Source organism: Diplotaxodon limnothrissa, linkage group LG12 (genome assembly GCF_057381915.1).
Source record: "Diplotaxodon limnothrissa isolate DT_005_m linkage group LG12, D_limnothrissa_male_GT1.1, whole genome shotgun sequence".
NCBI lineage: Eukaryota > Metazoa > Chordata > Actinopteri > Cichliformes > Cichlidae > Diplotaxodon > Diplotaxodon limnothrissa.
The window spans coordinates 16,160,874-16,175,754 of NC_140607.1; the positions used below are offsets into that span (position 1 = coordinate 16,160,874).

Below are 14,881 nucleotides of genomic sequence, written 5' to 3' on the forward strand. Positions count from 1 at the left end.
AGACTGCTAGCTGCTACGTTAATGATAACAGGTGGCTAATGGTAATTTCTAGTCATTTCTGATAGCGAAACAGCTAATGTTAACATTGTTGAAACAGTAGCTTTACCGACCTCTGAAATTCCTCCTAAAATGTTGTTCAGTGTTGCAAACCTGAACTGCTTCAGCGGTTAGTGAGAGGAGCTGTGTCTCTCGGTCTGACTGCACATGTGCTGTGAAGTTGTTTTAGCCACGGAGGGCAAAGTCGGCACAGTTTACATTGGTACTGTTGCAAATGAGAAGGATGCATCTGCAGTTAAATAACTTGTAGGTAAATGAATGTATTCATTCCTTGTATTGCATTCTTCCCATATAAAGCATAGGGACGCAGAGCTAGATCTGGCTTTTGTTTTTACTAGAGGTGGGAATCCCTAAACACCCCATGATATGATACTGTCTCAAAATGGACGATAAGATATTGACATTTTAAAGATTTTGCTATATGCATTGCAATAACATAAACCTAGCACAAAAATTAAGGAAATTTGTGTTTTCGTAATTTCTTTGTTGTAACCATGCTCCTTTACAATAAATCCTATACCCTTGGAAAGCCTGTTTATTTCCCTGAAATGGTGCCACGTTTGTAAGGAAAATGTGTTTGGGGGTTGAGCAGCAGAGTTGACTATGTGGTTTGCGCCCATGAAAATTTGCTAAATCTTCTTTGCCAAACGGCTTATTGTCCTATTCAGGCTTGTTTGATGCCTTCTTATTTGATTGGATGATGAAAGTCTGAAGAGCATGTAGAAGACTCATACACACTCAGAATAACCTGGCACCACCACCTCATGCTGGTCACCAGCTTGGTCACATACTCCTGTGGGACAGCATCCTATTCTTAAACCAGTGTTTGTCACAAGTTAGCCAGTGTGATTGTGTTGGTCAGTCTGGCACGAACAGCGGACCCACGCTGATCCCAAATGTGTTCAGTGGGGTTGAGATCAGGACTGCAGGCAGCCCTTCCAAATTCTGGAGGTAGTCTCTGATAAACCATCTTAGAAGATGTCGTTATCATCTTGTCAGGTTGGACAAAGAGTGTGGAGATATGGGAATGCCACTAGTTGCAGAATCTCATCCTCATTTCTCTGCATTGAGATTGCCTCCAATGATGATAAGCCTTGCTTAGTTTTTTTTTTTCCAAGTGAGGCAGATGCCACCCCACACCATCACACTGCCTCCACCAAAAGCTGTTACGGTATCGGTGCAGCAATCGGAATAGTGTTCTCTGTGTCATATCCGCACTTTGGACCTATGATCCGTATGGCATAGGCAGAATCTGGACTCATCACTGAACAGAACGTTCCTCCACATGTTGCCGTCACCAGCGCAAACTGGCCTGATGGTGAGGGGCTGTCATGGCAGGCCTTCTGGCAGCCCTATGAGACCAGAGATTGTCTGTGTGCAGTTTGTTCCAGATTGTGTGGGTAGTGAGCCGTCGGCCATATTGTCCTGCAAACCTCGACTGCAAATCTGTAGAAGACTGCCCTCAGTTCCTAAGTGCTGACAGGGTGAGGAAACGCTCTTGTTGTGTCATCTTCTCTTAGGACGCCCACTTCCTAGCCTGAATCTGACATCCCTTATATGGAACTTGGCCTTCAATTTGGAGATGGTGCTAGGGCTCACGCCAAATAATGCAGTTTAAGATATAAAAAGGAACTGTGTTTAGAAAACATTGTAACTTTTATAAATCCCCCATAAAACTAACCACACATATGAGCACTATTTAGGGATTGGACTCATGTGCTATTTCCCGTTTAGTGAATCTGGCCCCAAAACTGGTCGTGAGCGTACAACAACTTCAAGCTCTAGACAACTATTTATCCACCACGAGTTGCAATCAATCACAAATGTGATGAATTTCAGTACAGTCCCCAGGTAGCCACTGAGGTTTTTGTAGATGTTGGAGGCTGCTGTCCTATTTTTACTTGTCACTCAGCTATTAGTTTGCTCTGAATTACGAGATGGTGTTCTCGAGCTAAGTGCGTCCAGTGTGCATCAGATTGGCCCACAGACTTGTAGTAGTCTGAGTATTTTATAAAATATCGATACAATATTGCCTCGCAAAATATTGCAATACTATGCAATATTGATGGGGTATTTTTCTACCTCTAGTTTGAACAGATAAACGGATAAAGTTCAAAGTCCAGGTCAATACAGAAAATTCCTGTTATTGCATCTACATTCGCAAAAATTAGTCAGCATAGATAAAGATGTGCTTACAGTTCTCCATCACACCAAGAGCTTCAGAAGCATGACTAGTCTCACATGCAACTGGCACGTCTTGTCAGTGCACCACCTGAAGATTTTTCCACTTTTGCTGGGCTGTAATTGCACCACAAATGAGCTGTATAAATTCAGAGTGCAGCAGGCTTTTAAAGAGGGCCATTTTTGAATTCATCTGCAGTGCTGCTGCACATCGCCATCATCACACTGATCATTCTTGATGATGTGACCCAAATCTCTTATTAAATCCAGCACGCTGTTTGCCAAATGGAGTGAAGGGAAAATGTTTGCCTCTTTCTTGGTTAAAATGATTTTGAAAGCCCTGAAAAGTCTACGGGGACACGTGGAGTTTAGCACAAAGTGCCACCCGACCATGAACTGAGCCTCCAACCACGTTGGTTTTACAATCATAAGAATGTATTTAGAATTAAAGCATTAAAGTAAATAAAAGGGAATAATAAGGAAGGAAGCAAACTGACCTCAGGGTGTTCAAGGACAAAAACAATAAAACAAACCCCCCCCCCCACTCTTGATAGAAAGCAAGAAATACCCCACTAAGCTCTAAGTTGGAATGAAAGTACAACACCTAAGCTCCCTGGCTGGCCACAAAACAGGAGAAAATGTGCATAAATTGCAGAAAGCCCTTAAAAAGCTTCCACTAACATGCAAAGACACAAAGGCCCCACGAGTTTGCCTCTTTCAGCTCCCAAGATCACTGTAGTGCTGTGTTTTTTGGTGTTTTTTTTTGTGCTTAATCCAGCAACCACACATCTCAGGGCTCACCAGCCAAACAGCATGGAGGTCTTGCTGCTGGAGCGACATGTGTAGTTTCACAAATGAGCAGAATAGAATAGAATAGCCTTTTATTGTCATTTCACATGTAAAACGAAATCGTGGATGATCAGCGTGTTGTTCAGGTGTGGAAGACCTGGAGCAGAGGGTGAGGGAGAGAGCAGCTCTCGTTCTGGAAGAGGCCAAAAGGTCAGTGAACATGGCGGCGATCATGACTATTATCTTTTTTTCGTTTTCTTTTTTTAGAGGTGAATTCAGTCTCATACTGCACTGTAAAAAAGAGCACACTCTGAGCAGACACTGGAAGCCAGGTAATCTTTGGAGCCATAAATCAAACAAATTGGGAAAAAATCTGGTCTGTGTTTTTGCAGCTTTATGTAAACAGATTAATCATTAGTAAAAAAAATAATCCCCAGCTCCCAAACAAGGTAGACATTTCTTTTACCGCAACACAGATTAATAAATAAATAAATAAATATATAAATAAAAGTCGTGCAAAGACAACAAAGCTCTGCATCAAATTTATCAGATACACATCAAGTTTAAAAAGAGAAAAAAAGAAGCAGAATGCACACAGAAAACAATAAAAAAACCCTTCAGTGTTAGTCTGCTACTCTATATGCTTGTTGTTGTTTTAAAGTAGCAGCAGAGTTAACATCTGTCCCTATGCACCATGTAATTTTCTTCCTTTTGACTGCTTATTTTCCCTTTTCTACATCCTGTCTCCTCAGCTATGCATTTCCAGGAGTGGCTGCGGTCGCTTCGCTCCAGCACAGGACTTAAAGGCTCCGAATCGGAGGACTTGTGGAGTCTTCTGCCGTCTCTGCCTCTCTCCTCCTCCTTCTCCCTGTCGCCCTCCTCTGTGCTCGGTTTAGGAGCCTTGGCCTCCATCACAGCGTACTGGCTGGTGACCCGTCCTCGACCCATGCGCCCTCCCTGCGATCTTAAAGCCCAGTCTGTGGCCGTTAACGTGAGTGAGGGACGGCTGTTGCTGGCTTAGGCGTGTGTTAGCGTGCTCTGCATTGCTGCAGGGCTGTCGGTGACAGGGTGGTGTTTATTGCAGGGAGATCCCAGCTGCAGGCGATCGGCGATCCTCAAAGATGACACTCTGCTGGAGTTTTACTATGACGACACCAGGACAGCCTATGACATGTTCCAGAGGGGCCTGATGATCTCAGGTGATGCGCACATTCACACACACTTCATTAAACACTCTCCTCTTGATGGAGAAGTCGGTATGGAACCGGACAGAGTAGAGGAAAACTGGAAAGTGGATTGATAGCAGAACTATCAGCAGACTTTCTGAGCTGACAGAGCGGTGTTGTGTCCTTCAGGAAGTGGCCCGTGTCTTGGCTTCAGGAAGCCGGGTCAGCCCTACGAGTGGATCTCCTACGCTGAGGTCTGGCATATCGTTACTTCTGTGATTCCTCCCAGTTATCTCAGCACTTCCATGTAATGTGTTTGATCTTTACTGTTTGTTCACTGAGAGCCTCTAATCCTTCAGGTGGCTGAGCAGGCGCAGGTGCTCGGCTCTGGCCTGTTGGCTAAAGGTTGCCAGCCGAATCCGGAGCAGTTTGTTGGGATCTATGCACAAAACAGGCCAGAGGTATGGACCTCCCACTGCTCTGTGGTGTGACAGCTCATCCCACTCTAGTTTGGCTGCCTTTGATCTTAAAAATTTATTAAATAACTCTCATCTCAGCGGAGGTTTTGTGGATGATGATGATTCTACCCTCGGAGCTCAGCATGCCCTTTTAAACACATTTTGAAAATTGAATTTATGATTTCCTTTTTCTTCTTTTTTTTCTTTTTTAATCCATCTATTGTGAAATTGTGTTTGGCTTTATTTATATTGCCAGCACAGTGCTAGTGGTGAATGTGCGTCTCCAGGGCAGCTAATATTGAAGAGTGTCTCATTTTATTTTAATACACTTGTCGGACTGGGCAATTATTGCCGTAGTAAAAGACAATTTTCTGCTCTATTAGAGCCCCTAACCCTCTCATTTGACCGATCTACACCTTGAGTGTTGTTTATGTTGTATATGGGTTTATAAATATGAAACGCACCAGTCCCCAAGTCATTCCCAGGTAATGACTTCAGTGTAACAGTGCTGCTTTGTCTCCCTCTGCTGGTTAAAGTGGATCATCTCAGAGCTGGCCTGCTACACCTACTCCATGGCAGTGGTGCCTCTCTATGACACACTGGGACTGGAGGCGATGGTGCATATCCTCAACCTTGGTGAGAAAAGCTTCACATTAAAATACGAAAATGAAAACGTTTCACATGGTGTCAAAGGTGAAGCCTTCATCACATCAGACATACAAACTGCATATGGATATTTTGCCCTTTGAATAAAGAAAATATTGGAGAAGGAAGAAGATCATCGTGTACAGAATATGCTATAAATATCAGAAGTACTACAGGCATAAAAATACCCTTTACTAATAAAAGTCCTGCATTAATCATTGTCACTGTTATTACTGAAAAACTGCATAATTCTACCTCTTATAGGCTTTTAACTAGATTTGAACTCTCAAAGAAGAACTTCCCGAACATTTACAAAATGCTGACACAGTAGATCCTGTTGTTTCGCTTTTTCCCCCCCCCCCCCTCCTATGTAAATAACTAATAACCAACTAATAACTAAATTAAGCATTTCTATCTAAATGCATAGAAAATATTTCTTCCAGCAGAAGACTGGTACACTGTGGTCACTACAATACTAAGTTAGTCTGTGGGTGGATCGTAAAATTCTGAACCTACAACCTAAATGTAGCAGCAGAAACTGAGACTCTTCAGATTAGGCAGTGTTTTTTTTCTGATCTTATTTATCAAAGTTTGGTGAGCTCATGGAAACTGCAGCCCTAGTTTTCCTGCTATTGGCTGACAGGAGTAAAATGCAGTGTGGCCTGTTTTAAAGTGGGCTGTGTGAACGTGCAGCACAGTGTGTTCAGAGCATCTCTTCTACATACGTCGGTTGAAATAGGTGGTTATCGGAGTTGCTCCTGGTTTCCTGTCGGCTCAGGAAACCACATCAACATTTTCACCCAGAGAACCACTGCTCGCTGGATATTTTCCACTTTTCCAGACCATTTTCTGTAAACCTTAGAGATGTTTGTGTGGGAAAACTCCAGCAGATCAACACTCAGACCAGCCCATCTGGCACCAGCATCCATGCTGCAAAGTCCTTAATGTCTACGTGGCTACAAACACTGAGCTGCTGCCATAGATGCTTGTGTAAATGAGCAGGTGTACCTTATAAAGTTGCTGAGTGTGTATAAAGATTAAACAAAGCTAGGCTACACCTGATCACTTGAAGTAAAAGTAAACCCGCCTGCTCAGTTTTAGCTGTTCCTGAGCAGCAGTATATGCGTGCGAGTTCAAAGAGGTTTGATTTGTTCTGACAGGAGAAATATTTGAATGTGAAAAATGCGATCATCCTGGCTTCATTAGTTCAAAGTGAGACTGTGTTCGGTAGTCCTTTTGAGACGGGCAGAAGAGCCGAGTGGAAAACCCCCACAGATTTCACACTTTGATGAGAACATTTCTTCACAAACTTTCTGTGTAAGTGTGTGCTCGGTGCTTTTTTAGCGGAGATCTCTGTGGTGATCTGTGACCGGGAGGAGAAGGCGGCATCTCTGCTAGAGAACAAGGAGAACGGCACGACTCCGAAGCTGTCCTGCCTCGTTCTCTTTAACGACTTCAGCCAGGCCTTTGTGGAGAGGGCGAAGAGCTGTGAGGTGGAGGTTTTAAAGCTGGAGCAGCTCATGGTGAGTTGGGGTGGGGGGCGTAGCCATTTAAATGTAGCCCCTTTTAATCGACTCATCGTTGCTGATGTGCAAATTGATACGAGCAACTCCTCTTTGTCCACATCTTAGGACATCGGTAGGAGGAACCTCAAAGATCCTGTGGTGAGTTTGTCATCTCTCAGAGCTGCTCACGTAAAAGGCTGATCTCCCCCTTCCTAAACACTGGCATGACAGCTCTGTCGTCGCTCCTGTCCAATAGGATATCATTAACACTCACTCATAAGCAGGGGCTTAAATTAAGAGCGGAGGAAGTCCGTTGTCATGTTCTCATATTTTATTGCTGCCCTCTGTAGCCGCCCCAGCCTCAGGATCTGGCCGTGGTTTGCTTCACCAGTGGAACTACAGGTACCGTCTGATCTCATAAGCCTCTCCGTAATTATCCTTCACTCACATCATTAGAGAAATGCCCTTCAGTGCCCACTAACAACCACTCTTTATGGCACCGCTGCAGTTTCCTTTGCTGCGCAGGGGCACTGCAATAATGTTTTGTTTATTTACCCAGGGAAGCCCAAGGGAGCCATGATCACCCACGGCAACATCGCCTCCAACACTTCCTCTGTCATTAAGATCCTGGAGGTCTGTCTACACTTCCACCTCGTTGTCTAATTGAGAACAGCCTCACAGCTACCGTCGCTTCCCATTTGCTTGTGTCTGCATGTCTCCAAACTGTCCCCCTCCCCGCTGTGTCTAATGGTATGATTAATTGGGTGTTTGATTGCTCCTGTCGCTGCGAGGTACTTTAACTAATTGCCCCTGTATAAAGATTCTGCCATACAACATGTTTGATTGCCTGCGAGGCTTCGCCGTATGCCGCTGCCTCAACCTAATCTGTCCCCTGTGCTTTTTTTTGCTCATTTCATTTCTCGTTTTTCTCTCAGGGCTCGTTTGAGATCCAGCAAGACGACGTGTCGATCTCTTACCTGCCGCTTGCCCACATGTTTGAGAGAATGATTCAGGTAGTTGATCCTCTTCTCACATGCTTTTCTGTCTTTCTTTCCTACTTTTTTTGTGTATGAACCCTAAATTAAATCCGTTTCTATTGCAGGTCTCTATGTTCTGCTACGGGGCCCGAGTAGGATTTTACCAGGGGGACATTTCTCTTCTTATGGATGACATTAAAACTCTGAAGCCTACCTTCTTTCCCGTCGTGCCTCGTTTACTCAATCGCATCTATGACAAGGTCAGCAAACGCATTACCCGCTCCTCATTTTCTTTTACAAGGTGCAAAGTGCAGCAGATCCACCCGTTAGTAAAAATCATGCACCAGTATAGCTCACTGGCATCAGCAGGCAGCCCGGGTGCCGTAAGGCCATTGCATGGGCCTGGGTTTAATCCGTCATGAGGCTATTTTCTGCCTGCCTTCCCACTGTCCTCTCTCCACTGTTGTATTGCAATAAAACTGAAAAGCAAAAAACCCCATAAAATAGACTGATTTAAATCTAGATTGATCTTCCTTTTAAGGTAACGTTCTCGTGCACGTCCTCCAGTGTGACTTGTTCTTTTTTAGATCACGCCTTGGTGTGGTTAGAAGTCCCGTTAAACCCACAACACTTGCGTGCTCAGTGATGTCAGCACATACCTCAAATTTGCGCAGAGAATTCACCTCAGTTCTGTTTTATTTATATAGCACAATAGATGTCACGTCAAAGCCCTTTTTAGTTTAAGGCAAAGGCCCTACGACAGAAATACTAAGACTGAGCATTTTGCATATGTAACAAGGGGAAAACGCTCCGAACAGGACTTCTGCTGACTTATCTAAAAATAGCCAATCCAATATTTTTTACCTTGGATTAAGAAGGCGGCCATAATCCTGGGTGTGTTTCTGTTTTTTGTACATTCTTGCCAATTTTTTACATAGATCCTGGGTTCGGTGACCTCACCGTTTCGAAGAGCTCTGCTCAACTACGCTGTGAAAAGAAAGCAGGCGGAGCTCAGCAGCGGGGTTGTACGTAACAACAGCCTGTGGGACAAACTGGTGTTCAACAAGATCCAGGTCAGTGGCTGACAGTGTGGATCATATACTGTCTCAGCCTGTTGCTGCTGTTTACATTCATATGTAGGTTACTCATCCATATGCTTGGCTCTGCAGTGGCCTCCTCTGAAATCAGCCCACAGAACATCTTTTCTTCTCTAAACTTCACTATTAAGTGCCATATTTTCTGAAAATCCCTGACTTTGCAGTTGTCCTCGTCTGTGTTTTGTAGCACTTAACACGGTGGTACATGTAGACAAGCAGCCCTGCAAATAATCAACAAATTTGTATCCAAACTTTACAAGAGAGGCACAACTATTCCAGCAATCGGTGCCAAAATCACCCGGAGCATATTGGCCCTGTGGGAGTGTATTGGAGAAGCACGCGTGCAGGCAAACAAGGACTGAAAGATTTTGGCTTGGTGTGATCAATACAGATGGGAAAATATGACCAAGGTTGAATATGATTTAAAATGGGAATGAGCTCGCATCCACAATATGATTGTGTTTGAACTGCTTTGCATAAATGCTTCACCGTAGGAACTCTTATTTTTTATTTATTTATTTTTTTTCAGGAGAGTTTAGGGGGTAATCTGAGGTTTGCATTGACCGCTTCGGCACCGATCTCCCCAGCAGTGCTGTCCTTCCTCAGAGCCACTCTGGGGTGTCTGATATTTGAGGGTTACGGACAGACTGAGTGCACAGCGGGCTGCACGTTCTCTATGCCAGGGGACTGTAGCACAGGTAGGAAACGCTCTTCTACTGTCAGGTGTTCAGGATGGATGCTGTTGTGGTTTCTCCTGTTAACAGCAGGGGTATGTTTGTGTCAGGTCATGTTGGTGCTCCTTTGCCCTGCGCCATGGTGAAGGTGGTGGACATCCCAGAGATGAATTACTATGCCAAGAACGGAGCGGGAGAGGTCAGCCACGCAAAGATATGAACACACTTTTACCTATCAGCGGATGCTGTGTGGTGACTTCTCAATGCTTTGTCCCGTTAAGATTTGTATTCGCGGCCCCAGCGTGTTCAGAGGCTACCTGAGGGATCCAGAGAAGACGGCTGAAGCCCTGGACAGAGACGGCTGGCTGCACAGCGGGGACGTGGGCCAGTGGCTTCCAGTAAGATTAGACACACTAACTAGCCTGTATGAGTCAAGTGAGTTTGTGTTACCACACTTGTTTTTGTCAGAATGGGACCCTGCGCATCATTGATAGAAAAAAGCACATCTTCAAGCTGGCACAAGGAGAATACATCGCTCCGGAGAAGATAGAAAACGTCTACATGCGTTGTGTCCCTGTACTCCAGGTGTTTGTGCATGGAGACAGTTTACAGGTACGGCACATTTTAGCTTTCTTATCCAAAGCGAAGTGTTCTCAGAGGCACGGTTCGATGTTTCATTTTGTCTTGCATTTCTTATCAGTCTTATTTAATAGGGATAGTTGTCCCTGACCCAGAGGTGTTTGTTGACTGGGCCAAGGATCGGGGATTTGTGGGGTCCTACGAGGAGCTGTGCCAAAATCCTGTAGGCCTAATTCTGGAATATAACTTTCATCTGATTAAAGTCCTCACAGCAGGATTAAATGGAAACTGGTTCTGTCTTCAACAGGATGTTAAGAAGGCAGTTTTAGAGGACATGAACGCCGTGGGGAGGGAAGCACGGCTGAATTCGTTTGAACAAGTGAGCAAACTCATCGAGGTTCAAACGCACAAGTTACAAAGTGGCTGAACTTAACTGATTTCGATGCTTCACCTTTCTGTCTCAGGTGAAGGACCTTTACCTGCATCCAGAGATGTTTAGTGTCGCCAACGGCCTTCTCACGCCCACCCTGAAAAGCAGGCGCGCAGACATCCGCAGACACTTTCAGGAACAGATTTCAAGCATGTACAGCAAGAAGGCATACTAACTCGACTCAGTAACTCGCAGACGCGACACCTGTGGGTCAGGGGTGTCCAACAAAAGAACAAAAACGGGACCTGGGAGTGAATATCCTGCAGTGCCTCATCTCAAACCCTACATTTCGTTATATCTGGAATATTATTTTGTTTTCCAGAAATTTGTCATCCACCTGTGACCACATCTCACTCTTAATTCCAAACAAGGAAATTAAGTGAGTGGATCCATATTTGCCTTCCAGTCATTGTCACTAATGAGATTTTACATGGACATTATCATTGTTTAGTTGCATAGAGAAGCACGGACGATATTAGGAAGAACTGATATTAACGCTGATCCTTTTATTTACACTGCACTGTTGCTTTCCCAAGCAAAGATTTTGAAAGGGATTCTTTATGTGCACTTATGGCATTGGTCCTCCTAGACGTTGCATTAACTGTAGGTTTGTATTTTATGGTTGTTGGGTCTTTGCATCACTGTCACATAAGCTTCTGATGAATGTTTCATCTTAGTGACTACTTCAAACCACTGACTTCACCTCAAGTTAAACAATTAATATGAATGAGCGGTGAATGGGGGGGAAAAATGATTTGTAAACAGGAATTTACTAATGCCAGTAAATAAAGATTAGTAATTGACGTGTTTGCATCATTCAGTTCATAAAAACTCAGGCATGTGCAGAAGCACACGCACACAAACTCATGAAGACAACATCAAAATAGTCACTGGTTGCTTTTCTTGCATTTAGTTTATTGCATGATGATAATAATGAAGCAAAAATATCATCCGACGTTATTTAAAAACTTACATAAAACCCAATCTGATCACAAAGTATTCATTTTGGTATATTTAAAAAAAATCAACCATGACTATAACTTAAACTTAGAAAAGCACCTTCATTCATCCAGTTATTGGCGTGTAATCAGACAGTCTGCATTGCAGAACACAAAGACGAGCAACCGGCTAAGCATTTCCTTCAGTAATTACACAATAAAAAGCCACAAAAAAATAAATAGTCAACATACTTGTAACTTCAAATTCACTAATGAGTAACATTCAGTGTGTGTTTACATTACTATGTAGTGTAGTTATCATGCCAAGGCTCTACCTGATGGAAAGTGGAAACAAAGGCATGTGATGAGAGCATGATTTGGTCCAAAAATAAGACTATAAAACATTTGTCTTCCAACCCTGATGTAGATGATACAGAGAAAAATACTTTTTTAAGGCTGCCAACAATGTGTGAGATTCTTTGCTAACACACACTCTAACCAACAATAGAACAAAGGATGGATGGTGTGAACAAAAGGAAAATATGGGTCACTTTATTTCCACTAGAGGGCGCACCAGCCTTTGATTTTTTTTTTCTTTCTTACTTGTGGGGTTTAAAAAGAAAACAAACCTGGATATGTCTGAAGCCTGAGTAGTCGACCTTTCAACACCACTCCGTGTTACACCGTTTTTTGTTTTTTTTATGTTATATCCAAAGTCAGACATGTTATCACAGGTGAGCTAATGTGTTCTGATGAACCCCAATAAAAAGCCCTCACAGAGAATGGCACAGAGCTAAACTCACAGATTACCAGAAAAGACCAAAATTGAGAGATTTTTTTTTAAACCTACACTACATTACATAACACCTTCCAGTGTAATTTCAAAGTTGGATAATAAAACTATATTTCACACGCTGCTGCCAACAAGGCAGATGTGACTAATAGAAACATTTCCTTGCTCACTTTACACATTAGAAACAAATGGTTATAGATACCTCTGAAACCATGAAGCGTAACCTTGTTAATTAGTTCTGACAAGATCTGTCTGATTCCTTTACTAAAAGAAAAGAAAAATAAACGACAACATATTGGCTTATAATGTTGCACTTGGCTGATGGCTTAGTTAATGTGGCATTCAGCTGCTTTGAGTTGCTGAGATGATGAAAGATTAGGGTGTAGTGCAAGAGCAATTGGGGGTGGGGATGAGGCCGCAAGGAAACAAATGGATAATCAGGTTTAGGTCACTGCTGTCCGTTTGAACTCTGGAGGAGCTTGAAGAGTGCGCAATCCATTCAGAGAGGCATGAAAAGAGCCCGTTTTTGTATTTTCCTCACTCAGTCGTCGGCGACAATGGACAGAGCACGCAACTCGGTGAGCTTGGCCTCTGTCTCCCTCTCCCTCTGCTCGTCAGTCAACCCTGCCTGGTCGATCTGGTCTGTTAACTCGCTGAAAATCTTGTACATTTCGGTGAAATAGACCACCTGGTGGGTAGAGAAGGAAAAATAAAAACGTAAGTCTGTGATGGCAGGGGAAAAGAATATCTGTCCTCTGATGAAAATGGGAACAGGTCGATCCACAGACCTCTCAGGAAACACCAGAATCCAAAATCTGAACACCAAATACAGTCTAATCGTGTTTCTACTTACAAGTCTGAAGCTGCTGTTCTCATACTACTTCAACCCTGCTAATGAGAAGTGACTTGAGAGGAGAATGGGGAGCCCACAGATATCAAACAACTCTGACAAAGCCCCAAAACCCAGCACTTCAGTGGGTAGTGACCCTGCTTTTCTCTCCCAATCTGAACAAGAGATAGAGAGTGTTCACTGAAAGCTTTCTTGACACTTCCCACCCCTGCTTCTTCCCCTTAGTTCATGAGTCAGGCTCCCTAGAGAGTTGCTTTGATGATTAATAGACTTTAATCACATTACAAGACTCCAGAAGAGTGGGCAGAGAATGAAAGTACTGGGAAATACAACCCCTAGAAACCCACACACACATCTCAATATTTATTCATGCAGCGATGCATACGATGCCATGCTCCTTAAGGGGGGGACGACACAGACTTCTCTAAAATTGCACGTGTTCCCTTGCAACAAAACCAACTGAGAGACCCGTGGGAAAAGTTTACTGTTTCACTAAAAGGGTCACAACAGAACGAGAATTTTGCCATAAGCAGACCAGACACTGCTTCTAAACCACCTTATACAAGCCTTTTTAAGTGCTCCGCCTGAAAGACCTTTGCATGTTTATACCAATATGTGCCACCTAAACCACATGAGTGGGCTATAAGTATTGGGTTACTGCTGCTTGTGGGGGTAAAGCGGATATGTTTTTTTCCCAAAAGTGGCTTGTTGAAAGGGCCATCGGAAATGTCCATATGAACTGTGATGATAATGTACACCAGATCAGTGTCTAGGCGCCCTCTGTAGCAAAGACTACCATTACAATTAGTCAAGTCACCACGAGGAGTAAACGCCGGCTCACGCAGCTGACCACCTACCCAAAAAAAAAAGAAAAAAAAGAAGCAGCTTGGGGTAAAACAGAGCCATTTTAACATACCATACTCCCAGCTGCTTAATATTTACATGGAGAGGTCACACTTTGACCTTTGACAACAAAATGAATAATTTAAGTTGGATTTGATTCAGTAAACACAGCATCCACTGTAAGAGAAGCAACTAAAAAAAAAAAAGATGAATAAATGAAGACAATGCCTTCATCATCATCTGTAGAAACTGACAGGTCAGGTGGTGTCTCCCTCTGACAGTTGCTGGACAGGACTTGTTATAGTGAAACTGAAGCCTCACAACAAAGACTCCCTTTATTCTTTTTCTTTCTGCTGCTGGACGCTGAGCAGCAACAAGCGGCTGGGAGAAAAGGGTGTGGAGGACCAAATCAAGCACATGCAACAAGCACTGGGGACGAGGTCCGCTGACCACCCACACATGGCTGTGCAAATGTGAAAACGTTCATTCATGTGTGTGAATTATATGAATAAATATAAAGCTGCAAGAATGACATGGCTAGCGTGCCTAATGGGACCTCTTGCACCAGACAAAAACAGGTAAGATTTATTTAATGCTTCAAGATAAAAGATGTGGGGAAATATTATATGTCTGCTAATTTGCTAAGTTCAAAGTGCATCACAGAACTCCATAATTGTCATTAGGTCTGGGATAATCTAGTTTACTTATTAGGATTGTGCCAGTGGCTGTCCCAAGGAGGAAATGACATGGCCAGGCAGGTCTGGGGTTAGTGAGGGGGACATAGTGGCGCTAACTTGAGACACCCAGCTGCTTTAAGAGAAGCTTCAGGTTAGAGGAAGGCTTGCAGGGCTGCAGTGGAGCCAGACAGATGAGGCCTTCCTCAGCTAAACACAGCAGCG

General features: G+C 43.6%; 2 protein-coding genes across 2 annotated transcripts in view; one reads left to right on the top strand and one right to left on the bottom strand.

The window, feature by feature from the left end:
* Positions 1-3,781: 3,781 nt before the first annotated feature.
* acsl2 (acyl-CoA synthetase long chain family member 2) lies at positions 3,782-10,733 on the top strand. Its single transcript, XM_085368096.1, has 19 exons — positions 3,782-4,018; positions 4,112-4,226; positions 4,383-4,447; positions 4,553-4,654; positions 5,188-5,287; positions 6,641-6,819; positions 6,928-6,960; positions 7,152-7,203; positions 7,361-7,434; positions 7,737-7,814; positions 7,904-8,038; positions 8,717-8,851; positions 9,405-9,573; positions 9,660-9,748; positions 9,831-9,947; positions 10,018-10,161; positions 10,250-10,351; positions 10,436-10,507; positions 10,593-10,733. The coding sequence occupies exons 1-19, from the start codon at positions 3,782-3,784 to the stop codon at positions 10,731-10,733; spliced, it is 2,139 nt and encodes a 712-aa protein (XP_085224222.1).
* Positions 10,734-11,513: 780 nt separating this feature from the next.
* The window catches only part of bin3 (bridging integrator 3), a 31,149-nt gene continuing 27,781 nt past the window's right edge, over positions 11,514-14,881 (bottom strand). Inside the window, exon 9 of the mRNA XM_085368097.1 lies at positions 11,514-12,977. Coding sequence (XP_085224223.1) covers positions 12,831-12,977 — 147 coding nt within the window. The 3' untranslated portion in view covers positions 11,514-12,830. The remainder of the gene's footprint in view (positions 12,978-14,881) is intronic.